Source organism: Suillus plorans (genome assembly GCF_016647745.1).
Source record: "Suillus plorans strain S12 chromosome Unknown HD556scaffold_9, whole genome shotgun sequence".
Classification (NCBI taxonomy): domain Eukaryota; kingdom Fungi; phylum Basidiomycota; class Agaricomycetes; order Boletales; family Suillaceae; genus Suillus; species Suillus plorans.
The window spans coordinates 385,815-402,714 of NW_024537393.1; the positions used below are offsets into that span (position 1 = coordinate 385,815).

General features: G+C 49.3%; 5 protein-coding genes across 5 annotated transcripts; 1 reads left to right on the forward strand and 4 right to left on the reverse strand.

Moving 5' to 3' along the window:
• Positions 1-2,222: 2,222 nt before the first annotated feature.
• On the reverse strand, positions 2,223-5,275 carry HD556DRAFT_1430398 (uncharacterized protein; the record flags this gene model as incomplete). Its single annotated transcript, XM_041304900.1, has 11 exons — positions 2,223-2,666; positions 2,724-3,038; positions 3,093-3,302; positions 3,356-3,535; positions 3,583-3,679; positions 3,727-3,884; positions 3,954-4,155; positions 4,209-4,405; positions 4,457-4,642; positions 4,698-4,916; positions 4,967-5,275. 11 exons carry the CDS (start codon positions 5,273-5,275, stop codon positions 2,223-2,225), a joined length of 2,517 nt encoding a protein of 838 aa, XP_041164290.1.
• Positions 5,276-7,154: 1,879 nt separating this feature from the next.
• On the reverse strand, positions 7,155-7,966 carry HD556DRAFT_1342317 (uncharacterized protein). Its single transcript, XM_041302147.1, has 2 exons — positions 7,772-7,966; positions 7,155-7,719 (listed from the first exon to the last, which is right to left on the reverse strand). Exons 1-2 carry the CDS (start codon positions 7,848-7,850, stop codon positions 7,532-7,534), a joined length of 267 nt encoding a protein of 88 aa, XP_041164291.1. The 5' UTR covers positions 7,851-7,966; the 3' UTR covers positions 7,155-7,531.
• Positions 7,967-8,470: 504 nt separating this feature from the next.
• HD556DRAFT_1439164 (uncharacterized protein) lies at positions 8,471-10,669 on the reverse strand (the record flags this gene model as incomplete). Its single annotated transcript, XM_041305930.1, has 5 exons — positions 8,471-8,702; positions 8,756-9,758; positions 9,812-10,068; positions 10,115-10,522; positions 10,578-10,669. 5 exons carry the CDS (start codon positions 10,667-10,669, stop codon positions 8,471-8,473), a joined length of 1,992 nt encoding a protein of 663 aa, XP_041164292.1.
• A 711-nt stretch (positions 10,670-11,380) lies between these two features.
• On the forward strand, positions 11,381-14,037 carry HD556DRAFT_1342320 (uncharacterized protein). Its single transcript, XM_041302148.1, has 2 exons — positions 11,381-12,906; positions 12,961-14,037. The coding sequence occupies exons 1-2, from the start codon at positions 11,412-11,414 to the stop codon at positions 13,959-13,961; spliced, it is 2,496 nt and encodes an 831-aa protein (XP_041164293.1). The 5' UTR covers positions 11,381-11,411; the 3' UTR covers positions 13,962-14,037.
• A 667-nt stretch (positions 14,038-14,704) lies between these two features.
• Positions 14,705-16,370, reverse strand: HD556DRAFT_1025816 (Alpha/Beta hydrolase protein). Its single transcript, XM_041295917.1, has 10 exons — positions 16,142-16,370; positions 15,989-16,089; positions 15,788-15,939; positions 15,653-15,737; positions 15,372-15,602; positions 15,246-15,324; positions 15,171-15,193; positions 15,037-15,120; positions 14,913-14,987; positions 14,705-14,864 (listed from the first exon to the last, which is right to left on the reverse strand). The coding sequence occupies exons 1-10, from the start codon at positions 16,287-16,289 to the stop codon at positions 14,736-14,738; spliced, it is 1,107 nt and encodes a 368-aa protein (XP_041164294.1). The 5' UTR covers positions 16,290-16,370; the 3' UTR covers positions 14,705-14,735.
• Positions 16,371-16,900: the final 530 nt, after the last annotated feature.

The following is a 16,900-nucleotide window of genomic DNA, read 5'->3' on the forward strand; positions in this document are numbered from 1 at the left end:
TAGACCCTGCGTCAACTCGTTCTGCAACCGCAAAAGCTTATCGGATGACGTTGCTTGCGAAGCACGGGTCTTGAGGCCCTGTGACATGAATCAAGAGTGTCTTGTGGTGGTCCAGTAAATAGACTTGCATGGTGCAAGAACTATTGGAGATATTGTTACGACTAGGATAGGTCGAGCTCTCCCTAGGCGGATTGCCTAATCTGATAGCGGGCTCGCTACTGGAGAGACGGGGATCTTCTCTCAAATGAGAGGTTCGGGGGTTCCACTAAAGGTAGCGTCGGCTTTCCTTTAGGTGCGGCTTAGACTGAGTGATTGGGATGATCACACAGAGGAAGTTCTGATGAAAACCTAGTAGAATCAAGTAGGGAATATACATGATTCTGTCTTGTCATATCCCGCATTCCGGACCAACATCTGGCGACATTCCCACGCCTCATCCGGACCTCCGGACCTCCTGTCCATGTCTCCAGACCCAATCCTCTATCCGTCCGGATCCCTGTACTCCTGCATCTGATATCCGGACGCCAGATCTGATATCCACATCTCCGGATCTCCGGATCTCCGGATCCGACCTATCTGTCATGTCCGAACCCAAACCTTAAATCAGCGCCCATCCCCTTATGGTAATCACCTGTCTCCGGACTTCCGAACATCCGGATCCGACCCACATCTATCTTCCTTGCGTTCCGGACCCAGACCTATCACGCATTCATCTCCGGACATCCGGATCCGACCCGCGTCTATCTTCCGTGCCTTATCCCTTTGTATGTTCCTTCTTGAGTTAGACTTCCTCATTTTCCGTACCTCATTTCATCTCCGAGTTCATTTCCTATGATCCGTCTTATTTTCTAATACATTTCCACATGCTCGTACATAGCCTTACCCCTCTGCTTACTGATCTGCACAGACTTGCCTCTAGTATATAAACCCCAGTAGATACTCCTGTATTTCCAGTCTGAATATCATACACATATTAGTCCTCGCACTAGTCTTCACACTGAGTCCTCGTAACAGTTCTATTCCTCCGACTTAGTAATCATCCATCTCAGGCCTAGGGAGGAATTCCCTAGGCCGGAGCTCCGCTCCTCCGCTCCTCCGCTCCTCCACTCATCCACTCATCCACTCATCCGATCCTCCATTCCTTCGAGTTTCCGGAAGTTCCTCCGGAACTTTCCCGCGGTCCTCCGGACCTATTCTGCTTCGGACTTTGTCCTTGCAGCCTTTCCTCTGTTTCCTTCTACTCAGGACTCGTCCTGAGTAGCCATTATACATATCCCCGTCAGGACGAAACTCCATCATAATTTCCGGAAGTTCCTCCGGAACTTTCCCGCACTCGTCCGGAAAGTCCTTCCGAAGTTTCCCACGCTTCTCCGGAGGTCCTTCGGACTTCACTGGACTTTCTCCGGACTTCATTCTGAAGTTAAGGGCACATACTCGGGTAAGGGGCACAGCGCACGAGCTGAAGCCAAGCCCCTTGGAATCAGTCCTACCCTTTGTGCACGGTCTTAACATGTCTACTCTATATACTGTCGTCCGTGTGCACAGACCAATACTACGTTCGGTAGGTAAGTATGAGTGTGTCTATACAAGGACATCTTATCTGATGCCATGCGGGCGATTATCTATACATGAGGCGTTGCATGCCTCTTCTATCAGTCCTCAAGGCTAAACATGCCTTGTAGTTTAACTGCGCATGCTGTGGCATGCGGCTTCTCTTCTGACCATGAGGCAGAGCTTCCCCATGATCCGGGTCGAGGACCATCTAGGTCCGTCCAGATGTTGCCTAGGCTGGTCTAGGTCATCTAACAGCATCCAGGCCGTTCTAGGCGTCTCTACGAGTCTCCATTGAGTCGGTAAGTCTTCCAATGACGGTGTATAGGCGGGATAGGGGCTAAGGTCATGATGACCTCCGTAGGAGGGGTTCTTGGTTACATGTTATTGTAACAGATATGGGAGAGCGGAGCTGAGTACGGATTTGGTGTGCATGGTGTGGGCAGAGAAGATGGCTGTGTCGTTGGAGATATGGGAGAGCGGAGCTGAGTATGGATTTGGTGTGCATGGTGCGGGCAGAGGAGATGGCTGTGTCATTGGAGATATGGGAGAGTGGAGCTGAGTGCAGTCAGACGAGATGATGTTAAGAAAAGAGAGATCTACATACATATCTGGACACTGTAGTTCTGATTCAGACTGATAGAGGTGAAGTAAGGAGACATTGGAGCTGGTCACTGGCGTGCTGGACGTGATTTCATGCGCACAAACATGTCACTATCGATGTGGTCGACCATGAGGAATTCATCTCGGTGATCAGGATCAGGGAAACAAACAGCGCCACGAATGAAAGACTGGACTGGAACAAAGATCGAACTTGCCCTTGGGACAGCTTTGACACAAGTAAGTCGTAGATCACGGTCCGACCTGCGAGAAGCACCAATGCCAGCAGTGAATGGCTGAACCAGTGCAAACTCGAAGGAACCAACATCCAGAAGCTGACAACTGAATATGAAAACAAGGCGAACAAACACTGATACTTCCTGGGCGAGTTGTATAAGTGCGCAGTCATAGCGCGGTTGCCCATGGAAGCCTGGAGTGCATCGAAGGTAGTCGGTAGTTTGCTTCCAGTCGACGGTAGACTCGTAGTGAACTTTGAGAAAGCGATGTTCACGAATCTGGTTCAGAAATACATAAATCAGTACAAGACACATACTAAAACAAGATCAACTCACCAAGAAGTTTGTCGGTATGGTGACCCATCTTTCCAGTCGATATCCGTACATCGGTAATGAGTTGTTGATAAAATCGGAAAACTTCTTACGAAAGCCTTGAAACGCACGATCCAATTGGCCGCCGTGGGTCTCGATGTCTTGGATGGCTACGGGCTGTTGCGTCGAACCAAGTTTGATGTGCCCCTCGAAAGCAACAGGATTCGGGTCTTCATCGTCATCATTGCCCTCTCCTGCCAATGTGCGCCGCTCGTCAAGCACGTCCACGTGCGCTCTCAACATTTTGGCTGCGAATTTGCGCGTGTCAACACGCAGTATCTAACAAGATCTTTACATGAGTGAACATCAGATGCTATAATGTTAGAAACATACCTGGTCAGCGACGTCCTTTCCATTTGACTGGCGCTCGTAGGCCTCTTTGAGGGGGCCATGAAGCTTCTCATTCGGACGGGTGCTGTAGTTGCGTACTGCACCCTTCATTCGGATGTCCCTAGTTGCGTGCTTCCAGAGATGCGCCTTTGGAAAGTCCCAGTCAAGCTTGAGACCTACGATGGGAGAATTGAGAGCACATTCGATGTATTCCTAGAATGTGTGATCAACAATCTATTTAAAAAGTGAATGAACAAAACATTTACCTTGAGTGCGCTATCAAAAACGAGTAGTTCAGCATCAATTGCTGCCAGTGTGCTTGACGTATGCACGTCGAGACCAATATAGCTATCCAATTGCAGATAGCTACTAATAACGCGAAGAAGTTTATACCCTTCTGGGCTGGTCCTCTGGTTCAAGACGTTTACCGCAGAATAGAAGGCTTGCTGCGTGTCAGTTAGTATTAGAAAGCCAAAAGCCTCATGATACGTACCTTGGATAGATCTTGCATCTTGTTACCATCACTGAAGGTAATGTGGATGATGGTGCTGAAATGATTAAGATTGCGCCATCGAGGGAAACTAGCAACCCTACCGAAGGTCATGAGTTGACGAGAATCGCGATGTGAATGACTTACTGTTTCTCGACCTTTGACTCTTCATCACGTCCAAGCGCTTTGAGGATTTTCTTCAACTCCTCGAGTAGGTGCCTCCACATACCAAGATGGAGGGCATGAAGGCGGTCAAAACTGATGGCTTGATGAGGGTCAGAGTGCACAATGAGCCAGAAAACATTCTGTTGATGAGATATTAGTAACAAAAACATGGAGGTGAAACGAGAGAGTGAATATTGCCGATAACTTACCGTGACAGCACACAATCCTAATGCCTTTAGTAGTTCCTCGCCTCGAGCTTTGCTGACCTTGTAAACATTGAGTGCGGCTATTGCTTCTTCCACTGTTCTAAATGCAAACGTCTTTGATAGCTCGCTAAGTTCTTCGAGCAGTACAAGACATACTGGACAGGGACATTTGCTATGGTGGCCACGAATGAGAGACATCATACATCTAAAAACAGTCTAATATCAGATTGCGGACATGTGTAAGAATATAGAACTTACTGTTCTTCATAATCAGCAGAAAGTATCAGAATAATGGGAAACAACCAGCGTGCGATCTTGTCATAGCAAGTATGTGAATAACCAGACTTTGAGTGTTGCGCGACCAGTTCCAACAGTTTTAAGAATGCCTCGTGCCATATGACGCGCTTGAGGTTTACGAAGCCTGGCTTGCCTTCTTCGTCTGCATCTTCAGATACCTGCAACTATAATGAGTCACGTCAGAAGATTCAATCAGAATGTTGATGTACAATTGGCAACCACCTGACAACACGGCCACCGCCGATGCCCTCTCCGTTCCGTATGCCAACTGGCAAATTCGCGCAACGGACCACGACAGGATATCCCTTTACTGTACCGTGGGACGACAGTCTTGTCTTGTCCGCATACAGGATGAAGCAGAATGGAGCGGCCTTAATGTCACTTGGAAGGCGACTCTGATTTGTTGATGCTGAGTGAGAGTAGATAGTGATATTAACAAAGATTACATGCCTGGAAGTCCCACCATCGATCACCCATCCAAGGCTCGTTGTAAAAGCGTTCAAACTCCCTGCCGTTGTGCTTGAAAACTCGTTGTGCATCCCAGACAAAATGCGGAGCAAGCAGCGGATTAGCTAACAAATCAAGAGCCCAGTCCCACAGAGGCAGCGCGTGAGTCTCATACACTCGTTGTTCTTTTTTGTAAGGAACGGTGATGTCGTGTTTTACAAACTAATTCACAACATATATCATACAAAATGTGAGATTTATTAATGACATACCGGCGTCACCTGAGCAGCTGCGTGTTCCCAAGCTTTGCGCAGCTCATTATCATTTGAAAAAGTTACCCGGCTCTCTCCTCTCGATATGCGACCAATGAGCGCAAGGAGCGCATTAATTTGTGATTTATTGAGTGCGGCATTGAGTGCGATCTCCGCAAACTCGAAGTCGCCGCGGGAACAGAAAGGACGCCAGGGCTCTTCATTTACAGGGAGCTCTTCCTCAGGATGCAAATTGACGCCGAACTCCTCAAACGTTTGAAGGAGTGGTTCACGACCAGCAGAAGGATGATACATCGTTTTGAATTCCATGGGCTGTGGAGGAGGTATTGCAGGTTGCGGTTCAACAGAATGTCGCTGGCTGTTGGCTATGCAAAAGAATCAGTAAGCAATACAGGTGAATATGGTGCACACTTACCTAGGCTACCAGCACCTTCGAGGTTCCCATTGTAGTTCCCATTGTAGGCTTCGAAATCACCAGCGTCCAGGTTATCTGCTGGCAGCACAGGGTCAGCTAGTGTCAGTTGGTGTTGGAGGAGCACACAAAGAATACGTGAGACATACCTAGAGGACTATGATCCCTGATTGCAGGGGGCGCATTCTGAATCCCAGCAACTGATCGCGATGGGCCAGCGCTAGGGGGCGTTATCATGCCCATGTCAGTGTGAGCCTGCTGCCGAGCTGCATACCTCAATATTGTCAAAGGAAACATCAAGAGCGGGTAGCAGAGGACTCACCTCTTTTCTGATCTCGTGCATATTGAATGGCGAACTCCGCTTGTTCCGCCTTGGTGTCCTTCTGCTTCTTGCAGCTTGTTTCGTGCTTCTTGAAGCCTTGGGTCTTGAACTTCTTGCTACAATGCGGGCATAGAAGCTGCCCTGTCAGAGTTTCTTCGGAGAAGTTGTATTTGCTTCGATGAGTGCGAGAGGGACCCATGCTGATGGCGATGTGATATTGCACGATGGATGTATTGTTTATCGATGTCATTGCATAAGAATATCTCACGCTTTTGATGACCTCAGCCGCCTTGAAAGGCACTTTTAATGTACCTTTCAATGCACATGACCCAACTTGTAAGCCGGCGGCATTACAATGGCCTGTGACTTTTTTCTGACATTGTCACGTTATGTAATGATTTGCGGGTCACTGCATCTCACATTTCCCACACTCCTCCGAGTCCCATCGACGATCGTGCCCACCATACACACCCACCTATCCACTGAATAAGTATTAGTGCTGCTCATGCACTGCATTCCGCTGCAGTTCTTGCAACATGTTCAACTCGGTTGCTCTTGCACGTCATAATATCGTGTAGAATGTCACAGTGACACAAGTTGCGAACGCACATTTGATGAGCTTCACGACATCATGAGGACTTTCTGCTTGGTATATGGTTTGGACATCAATGAATACCACGAACACCAAACCAGAATAGCAACTGTGAGTGTGATGCCCTTTTTTGACAACTCAAATATTTTCCTTCAGAAACTCTACCACGTCACTGTCGCTGGTGAAGGGGCTGATGCCAAACGGCTTCTTGCCAGAGTTCAATGCATACCGAGACTCACTCTAGAAGACACGTCAAGTGGTATTCTTTTCATTCTATGCTCTAGTCTTATTGTATCAATACTCACTACTGCAAGGCTACAGCATCGAGATTCGAGACTCAGTAAGTACTGCTGTCGCTATTACTATTCATATCGCGCAATCATTTGTGTGTTATGTCTAGATAAGTTGCCGACTGCATGTGAACCGCAAACATAGTCGAAACTCTCGCGAAGCCATTCATTGGCACACTACATTAGCCAGGTAAGATCGTCAGCAGGCGAGTAGAATCGAGCACGCATGTGGGTGACCCATTTTTTCAATTATTTTGCTGCTTTGTGATCCTCGAAGAGCATTGTTTTCTCTCAATTTGTGTCGGTACATTCTAAGAACCAGGGACGCGAGCCATCTATTCATATTCAAATATACGGAAATCTAACCACTCGATGTTTCATAGGTGGCATCAAGCAGCATCACCACCTGTCTGAGTATCGATGGAACAATCTACGAAGATGGTGCTCGAGCGGCCCTATAGAGCAACCATCTTCCCTGGTTGGTTTGCGGATTTACGGATACAGGTAATCAGTGTAAGTTACCAGAGATGTACATGCAGTGGATTATTAAATGTATACAGCCATTACTAAAGCTACAGACGCAGATACTGGTGATACATAAATAACCAGCAGTGATGACACCCGTTGAAGTCTTCTATGGCAATAGGCTTACTCATAATAACGATAATGATGATGAAAGCCACGTAGATAGCACTATTATATGTCAGGAATAGATAATGTCTCTTATGTGAAATCAGACTAGGTCCTCGTTGGCTCAACGCCAACCAACATCAACCGTTGCACAGCTCAAAACACCAACCACACCCCGCTCACGACGACACCTAGTATAACGCTCATACCACCACACAGACTCCTCGACGCGCCGCTCGTACTACTGGTGCTGCTAGCAGCCGGCGTCGTCGTAGTTGTACTTGACGCCTGGAAGTGTCATGCGGCATCAGAATCGCCATCACAACAAAAAATGATCAACACGTACGGATGATGATGAGGCTGCTTCGTTGACCTGGATACCAGGATCCGGGTCTGTGCCTGTACTAGCAGCTGCTGACGTGGGAACCGCCTCAACTGGCCCAGAAGATGTTGCGCTGGCATCCAATACATGCAGCATGGGACGACCGAATTGTGGTACAGCAGAGGCTGTGATTGTGGGATCAATATAGGTACGCAGAAATACAGCGGCTGCACGTACCAGACATTGAAAACAAGCTGAGCGTTATCATGAACGCTGATACGGCGGTGATAAACGTCGAGCGGAAAATAAACATCATCTTGGCTTGCAAGTAGAGTTGAAAGAACGAATGAATGAGTGAGCGGGCGGTAGAGAACTCAAGGTATTGCTGCTGATTGACGCTCCGTTATAAGAAGAGAATAAAGGAAGGCGACTCTGAGGCTTGTAAGTACGAGCAGTTACTGTGCGGCTAATACTTCGTGACTCAACTATATAGCCCTGATTCCTGTTACAAGACGCGTCATATAGGGAAACTGCTGCGAAGATGGATGTCATCGATGAGAAGTATTGCTGTCTTCAAAGGAATGAATATTAATGGGACAACAAATGTCATGGGTACACTTACATTGCGGAGTTGCAGGGCCAATCGACCCGCAGTCTTTGTATTATTTACCAATCTAAACAGGTTCCACATAGGGCGAATCACTTGGTCGCATGCTGAATACAAGGAGTTGAGTAACTTCTGCGAAGTTTTTGACAAAGTGAGTCCCAAATACGGAAACAAGGCTGCGGCGTAAATGCGTGTGGGAAACCCTAACCCTAGATCATGGTTCATTATTCAAGAGAGGATGATCTGGAGCAAGGTGAATTGATAGAGCCACAAAATAAGGTACTAGTAAGCTAAGAGTGCGCACTGTAGGAACGATTGGAGGAGTAAACTCAATCGACATCATCCACCACTCCCGCCGGACAAGACTGTGGATTATTTATCGCAACGAACGTCACGCCCCCAGAATTACTTGATTGGCTTGATGCTTGGGAGGGATTGGGGGTATATGGCGGCTTTTGCTTGCTCTTTGGCTTTGCGAACTTGCGCTTCTGCTGTCTGCAGAAATCCCACAGTGCATCAAGGGCGTCGTAGAGGAAGACTTTACTTGGTTTCTCAGCGAGCCTTTGCCGTCAGTTCAATCAATTGATCTCAGGGATGAGTGGGGAGGAACACACCGTCCCGTCATCTCATCCACTATATCTGGTGCACCCAAGAACGGCATCATCTCAACGATTACAGTATACACTTTCAGCAACACCGACATCCCTCCCTTGATTGTCCGTCCCGCTTCTATCCAACCCGCAAGATGTGCCTTTAGGTTTGGACGGAAATCTTCCCGCAGGTCATCCATATCCGGATCCTGGATATCCATGTCAATGTACCCGAGCGGGTCGGCATCGTCCATAGCCCCTTCCATCCCAGGGGGGAGAGGAAGCCCCATCATAAGCGCCGCCAGTGCCATCGGATGGGCAGTGTCACTTGTAGGCGACACTACAGCACCTACCCAGCGGTCAATCCGCCCTCGTCGCCCCAGTGCCTCCAAATGCAATGCCATAATCTCAGTCAGCTCCGTCTTATTGGCCTGAACATCAATATGGCAAAATGCGTTCCGTACGGCGGCGTGGATGGCGTGCACAGTATTGAGCAGCTCTTTTTCGATGATGCGCAGTGCATTGAGCTGGTAGGATGGTTCTGTAGCAAGTATTATGGTTGCAAGCTGGTGTGCGGGCGCGTCGCAGGGACGCAGAAGGTAAGAGTGGCTGGCGAGTAGAGTATTGATATTATCTGTATGTGAATGCAACGCACATATCTGCAGTGCTGTGGCAAAATTCTCGGGGCTGTAGGTAGCTATGCGCATGAGTGTGGGGAAGAGCTCTTCGCAAAGGTCATCCTCGTCCGTTGCATCCGCTTCAGATATGTCACTGATACTTGCGAAGAGAATTGGACTGGGCGAGGTAGCAAAGATAGAAATGAGAGAGGTGCGAATGAGATTGCGGAGGGAGGTGCAAACGTTGTTGAACTTGCTAGACCAATGAGATGCGTGGGAACTACAAGGACATTGAGCATCGCTGCAAGCGGTGCCATCGGAGTTTGCGTCAGTGTCAGTGTACTCTTCGCTGTAGTCATCGTCATAATCGACATCATCATCGAAATCAAAATCGTCTTCGTCGTCATCGGCTGGTGCCATGGTGTAAAGGTCATCACAGTTTAATCGAGTCAGTGGAGCTTACATTTTTGACCACCGTAGAGTAATAGCTCGAGGGCGTTCCAGCCAAATTGGGAGCGAATATCGTCTAGCATATCTGGAATGGCAGACTTCTGACGCTTAGTGCCATCGGCAAGCATGACTACGAAAAGGTCGCGCCAAATCCAAAGCATGACACGATCGAGGTTGTGTGCGCCAGTGAAATGGAAAGATTTGACGACCTTGCCAGAGGAGCGCCTGATCTTTACAGAGATGTACATGTTCATAAAGGAACACTTGCACCTGAAATGATATAAGTTACACCAGGGAGGACATGAAGACACCTTACCCGACTCGCGCGTCACCGATCTGTTCGATTGCTTTAAACGCGTACAAAAGACAATCATGGGCCTTTGAAAAGTTTGTACCGTACTCGTATACGACTCTCCAAATATCATTGAGCCAGTCGATGACGCTCTCGATGGCTTCTGCGAGAAGTTCTTCTTTACGAGACTTTTCTTTCACATAAGAACGTTTGTGATCGCGGGCTAGTTCGTCCAGGAGTGAAGCGATCTCCAATTTCTTCGCTTTCAGGTTCAGGGATGGCATGCTAGCATATGTTTTGTGCATGCGTGCTGCCGATGCGAGAATGAGGTTTGATTTCGGTTTGGAAACCACATCAAGGAGGGGTGCAAGTGAGTTCTCGACAAGAGCGTACTGTGCATCGGCTGGAAGGGATTGGTAGAGCTGTAGAAACCTATTAGAGTGATGATGAACCTGAACTCGTGTTATAAACGTAAAATTAAGCTTACTTTGCACTGCCAGTGGTTGAGGTGGACGCCATCAAATGGGATTCGGATAAGTCGGAACTCGCCAGATCATCGTGTCTTCCGTAATGTGACATTTGTTCTTGTGACCGTGTTTCCATTCTGCCCCTTGGTGAGTATTGTTTTTGATATGAACGTAGGAAATACAACTGGCCCCAGCGCTACTAGCTATAGCTGGCTGATGCGGCGCCTTAACCTGGCACAGGAATGAAATGTCCTGTGCTGAGATTGGACCCGGACTTCCTTGTCAGGCTTTGCCTCGAGGCAACGCTTCCAATATCACGGCCCTTTTCCACCCCTACAGTCTGTTTGCAACGCAGCAAGCCACGTTGGAAACGCGCGTACGTTTGAACTTGCGCTGACTGGCGCATTCTTCAACTCGTTATCTCTCAGATCTATCCTTTGCTCTCTTCCACCATCAACAGCAAACACAACAAGTCACCGAGAGCTCAGATACAATTAGCCCATGACAACTTCACAGTCCCCACATAAACAAAGAAAAGTCCAAATGTTTTCCGGTGTTCAAGGTTTGTGCCATTTATTTTTTGCTCTCGTGCCTGTTGTTCCCATCGCAGCCTTGGCAAGTGTGGATCATCATCAACCATCACGATTAGCTTGTTCCGGGCGTTCGTGCGTTACCGATACATCCTTCACATCATCGTCTATTTTACGTCCACTACTACGATATCACACTTCTTCCATTGTCATTCACTAGTCGTTATTACAACGCTAGCGGATCTTCTCTTATCCAATAACCGCTCCAAACCCCAAAACTGACCCTTTATATCAGGTTCGTCCCAGAACACCCCACCTCGTGAAATGTCCCCATCTCCAAGACAAAGGACGATCAAGGCCCAATCCCTACCTATCGTACCATCCGTCATGCAGATTTACGGAGCAGCAACTCAGTCTGCGAATCAGCGTCAGGCACAACAAGCGAGTCCCACCACTGCAAACATCCCCCCGCAGTCAAAACGAACTTCCTCACCGCCGGCCCTCACGCAAGCCGCACCCAACGTGACGAAACTCCCATCTCCACTCAATCAGCCCTCTCATCTCCGAGAAGAAGCAATTCAGGGGCATTATTCTCCCTCGGCCTCTATGCACCCCAACATGCATCAAGCACCACCTCCCCAACATTCGCTCAGCCAGCCCAACATGCATCAGCCTCCTCCTCTACACCAACACTCGCTCAGTCAACCCAACATCCACGCTCACCTCATGAATCCACAAATGGGTTACCCACGCCCTATTAACAGGGTCCCTCCTCCCCAGTTCTTAACACACTTCCATGCAATGGAGGAGAATTGGCACATGACGGAAGAGCTCATGGCAGAGATTGAGCGAGCAGACTATGCGCAGGCCCTGAGTCAGCAGCCGCCTGTGCCTGGCATGTCTGGCGTCGCCTACGCTGGTGGCGCCGCGAGCGGCGCCGTGTACGTACGTGAGGTGCCGTCACCTCTCAAAGACCCCGTCGGTGATCGTGTCCGCGCGAACGAACGAACTAGTCCAAAAGATGCAGACGGTCAGGGGAGCGGCGGCATGCAGCGCTCCCGTTCCATTCGCGTTGTCGAACGCGAGAAGGAAGTACAGCCGAGCGATAGTGCTCGTGCACGCGAGCGTCCCCTCCCGTCTAGTCAGACTGGGTCTCCGTCCTACTCACCCTTGGGACACCGTGTGCCCTCTCCTGAGCGCATTTCTCCCCCTTACCACACGCCTACTGGCTCGTCGGGCGGTGAGAGTGTGACTGTAGTGGACGTAGACTACGTCTCGTATAAGCGGGACTCACATCAATCTAATGGAAGCTCTTCCCTTAGGCTTCCCAGTCCGCCGCTCACTGTGCGGAAAGCCATTGTCGCCGACAATGCTCGTGTCACGCCGCCTGCGGTCAGCAAATTTGCAAGCAATACACCTCCCCTGCAGGCGATGAAGACCCGCACTCCCGACAAGTCGCTGCCTGTCCAAGAAGAGCCAGAAGACGATATCGCAACCTCTAAGAACGGCGACGACTATGCTCATGGGAATGACTATAATGAGGATGATGATAATGACACTCTCATAGAAAATGACAATGACTTTCCCGTCGACGGTAACAGAGACCACGACGGAGAACTAGAATCGTATACCCCACGCTCACCCACTGCCAGCTTACCCGAACCATACTCTGCCAGGCAATACCCCACGCAGCCCGCAAATCAGCGCCTCTCAAGCCTCACAAAGCACCACCGCAGTGGCAGCACAGACCGTCTTGGCCTCCGAAGCTTCGACGCAGCCGTCTTTGAAAAGCCTCCCATCAGATCTACTGAGGAGCGCCGTGAGTCACCTGCACTTCCGGTGAGGCTGACTGAGCAGATTGACTCTGTACCAGAGCATAATCTGCGGCACGAACAAAGCCGCACATTTTCTGACACTCGTGGTGCAGAACAGCAGCAGCAACAGCAACAGCAACCGCAGCAGAGCAATGGACGGCTGCACCCACTTCAAAATCAAGTCTACTCGGATGATCAGAATCACGATGATGCTGCAGCTGCCTATATATCGCATTACTTCCAGTCTCCTCGTCCAGTTGCGCCCATACCGCCCACACCTCATAGCCAAACTGCTGCTCCATCACCATTGATATCTAGTATGCAAAGCATGCAAGCCAGCCCGGCACCTCCAGTAGGCTCACCCTATCCGTACCCATTCTCTCATGTTCGGCGCAACAACGTCTACTCTACCTATCCCATCCACACTGCGCCTTCCTCCAACTACGACCCCAACCATCCCTCGGTGATTGAAGAGCAACTCGCTCTCCAGATGCAGATGTACGCCTTGAACAACCATGCAGCATTATCTGACTCCACGTTCTCACCGTCGTCAACGCCCTTCCCTGGGGCTGGATACAACCCGTGGACGTTCTTGCAGGCATCTCGTGCGTTCGGAGGAGGCGTACGGCCGCGTTTTGACTCCACTGCAACGATGAGTATCCAGTCGAGCCCGAGCCATCAACCAGTCAGCCTTCCGTTCCCGACTGGCAAAATCAAGCGCCGTCAGGCATCCGCGGATCTGCGAGTCCAGAGCACGATTCGGAAGCGGAAGATCAAGCCGCCGCCACGTGTGGACAGTACACAGCCACGGGACACGAGCCCAGAGCCGTACTCGTCTGGTGAGGAGACCGCTGGCGAGGAACGCTTTGAGGTTGCTGAAGAGGGGAACTGGGTGAATGGGTTGGTGCCTGATGATGGTACTGAGTGGGTGGATGAGGACGAGGATGACAAGGATGAGTTGTTAGAGTTGGAGTATCACCCGAACTACGTCAACAACATCGAAAAGAGACGGAGGAGATGGGATACGCGTTGGGAAGCTCTGCAGCAGGCGGTGAGCTGACTTGTTGTCAAAAGTCATGGGTGGATGCTGACATTTGCCATCGTATTATCGTAGTTCGAAGCGCTTGATTGCGAGACTGATACAACGATGGTCCTGCTTGCTGCACCTTCGCATTCTACAAAACTACATGCCTTGACATCACGCTCTATTCGTCGTGAAATAGGGACCCAGTCTCCGAGCATGCTTAACATCCGAAACTCTTTCCGAGGCATTGCTGCTCGCCGACGAGCATCCCGCGCCAAGGGCACGACGCTTGTTGAGAGGCTCCTCAACTCGACTTCTTCTGGTGATGGTTCCGACTGCAGTTCGGAATCACGGGAAGACGACCTCAAGCGTGCGCTCGAGACTGCTCTCGGCAGTCTCGGTGCCCTTCGCTCGATATACGACCACCGCGTCGCGCGCTGGGAGGACGAGATGGGGCGCATCAACGACGAGCGGGACCGTGTTGAAATGCTACTTCGCCAGACCCTGGGTGTCGGTTTGCAGAACGGTAATGGCCTTCCTAACGTGTAACTTACTCAATGTTGTGATCTACGCCGGCGATGTATGCACTCGTATGACCCTACTGTCCTATGCTGTACTGTACTTATGCACGCTGTCTATGATGTCCAACACCTCACCATGTCTAGATATGTTCATCTGGTGGATTACCCCGCTGATCCATGTACATAATGCGTCATGCTTGCTATTATTATTGTACACCTGTCCTTGAGTGTCCACTACGTTTCTAGGTCCTTGGAAAATCGTGAATAATTATAAGAAAAAGGTCGTGGATTACAATTCGTCCGAGAAGACTCGCTGGGCTGGCGTGAGAGAATGTTCCAAGGTCTCTAACCATGCTCTGAGAATGCCATTGAATACTTGTGGGTGCTCGAGATGGGGCCAGTGGGCACCCTCCATTGTCTGCATTCAATTGTTACGTAGTCCTTGGCAAAAGATCAAATCACACACCTTGGTCGTCAATTGTGGCAGGAAGGCCGCGGAGTTCAAGTATTTGGCAGCGAATACCCAGTCTGCGACGGGATCCTGGGGTGGTGCGCATGAGTAAGGTCCTGCAATCAGACAGACGACCCACGTTTAGAGGTAAAACAGACAAGACAGGCTGGGGAATGGTGTAATTTCCTTGCGCTTGAGTAGATTGCCATGTTCCATAACGGTTCTAAGCACATCGTTCAGTTATGAGTTCATTGCAAGAAGATATCTACGCACTCCGCGAGTGTAGAATAAGAGACCTGCAGGGTATCGATTAGCTTAGAATGGTATCTGATGGATTCTGTTTCGTACTATGGTCAAATTTCTGTATGCTGAACCGTTCGACAAAATACTTTTCATCGGAAGAACTGAAAAAGGGGATCGGAGGAATCTAGTCAAGGTTAGTAGACTTTATGCTAAAATGAAGGCTAATCATACCTCCGTCACATTGTCATATGCACTGAGATAAGTAGTGGTGCTTGTGAGGAAGCTGTCTGGAGGGGTGCTGTTTACCGTGCGCAACGTAGCACGTAGGCTTCTCCTGATATTCTTATTCAGCTCAGCTATGGCTTCTGTTGTGTGGTTCTCGAAGAAAACTTGGTAAGCTAGCTTGGGCATGACTGCTGCGAGCTGAGCGCTGTCTGCAAAAGGGCCAGCAGCGTGCAAATACTGGTTACGATTGTTGGGCAGGGAAATTAATGAAACAGTGATCTGTTTACCGGAACGGTCACGCCGACCAAGGCATAGAAGATATCAGGTCGTCTCCTCGCAGCCTCGTAGCAGACTTCAGCACCCCAGTCATGACTAGTATAAAGATATTAGGTAAGTCGGACCAGATCTTCTGCAAAACACACCCGAGGCAAATAGCAGATTGAATCCCGACATGTTCGAGAACACAAGTGAGATCACCAGTGATATCAGCCAACGTGCTGGACGACTGTACATCTGCGGGATGTGTTGAACCCCCGAAACCACGAACGTCGATAGCAATCATACGATACTCGTCCTGAAACAAATCAACATGACGGTCGTCAGCTGATGGAAGAGATGTTTACGTCGAACTCTTCGATTTGGTACACCCAGGAGCTCCAGAGACTGGGCCAGCCGTGGACCATGATGATGCTCTTCTCCGCGGTCGGGTTGACGTCTACATAATCTATGACAAGAATAAGTATCTCCGTGGGCAAGGAGCGCGCATATAAGGGTACCAATGATAATATCAACCTCCTCATGCAGGATGCGATCCACAGCTCTGCAAGTGGTAGACTGGATGGTATACGCCCATGGATTGAAGGCAGCAGCTCCCGCCACGAAGGAGAAGGAAAAAGGAAGAGCCAGGTAGGTAGACCAGTGCATTGGGCGTAGTTCTTTTAAAAGTTCAATTGACTCGCTAGTAGCTCACTAACTGAACGAACTTCAACTTCAAGGATCAGCATGGAAGATGCCGCTTGGAATTCTGTGTGCCATTGATATTATACTGTTGCTACCTGCAATAACTGGGCGGATTTCGGCGTAATAATCAGATCCATCGTGCGTTAACTGTGTGCCCGTATATGCAGACTCCAGAGTAAATAAAAAGAGGATCAAGTAACAAGTTGTCGAGTCCTTGTTTTTTGTTCGACCTTGGCCGTTGTCGATGTCAAAATCGGATTTAGTAAAAGCAAGTGAAAACAAAGATCAACAAGCGACAATGCCCTACCGACAACTTGAACTTGAACGCTGCTATTTCAGTACTAGTCCATCTGTGAAAAACATCAAACAGCTTATGAATGACGTCCCATTGCGTCTGGAGTTGATACCACTGCAGTCTCGAGATGAGTGTCAGTAAATGGATGGAAGTTCCACCTTTCTCCATGGCTAGGTCCCCGCAATCCTTATCTCCTCTTATCCAGCATGCGTCATTTATTGGGAGTTTAAATGCATGCTGCTTGCCTTGCCATCGCACGTCTTGAAGGTTTTGCGTTCAT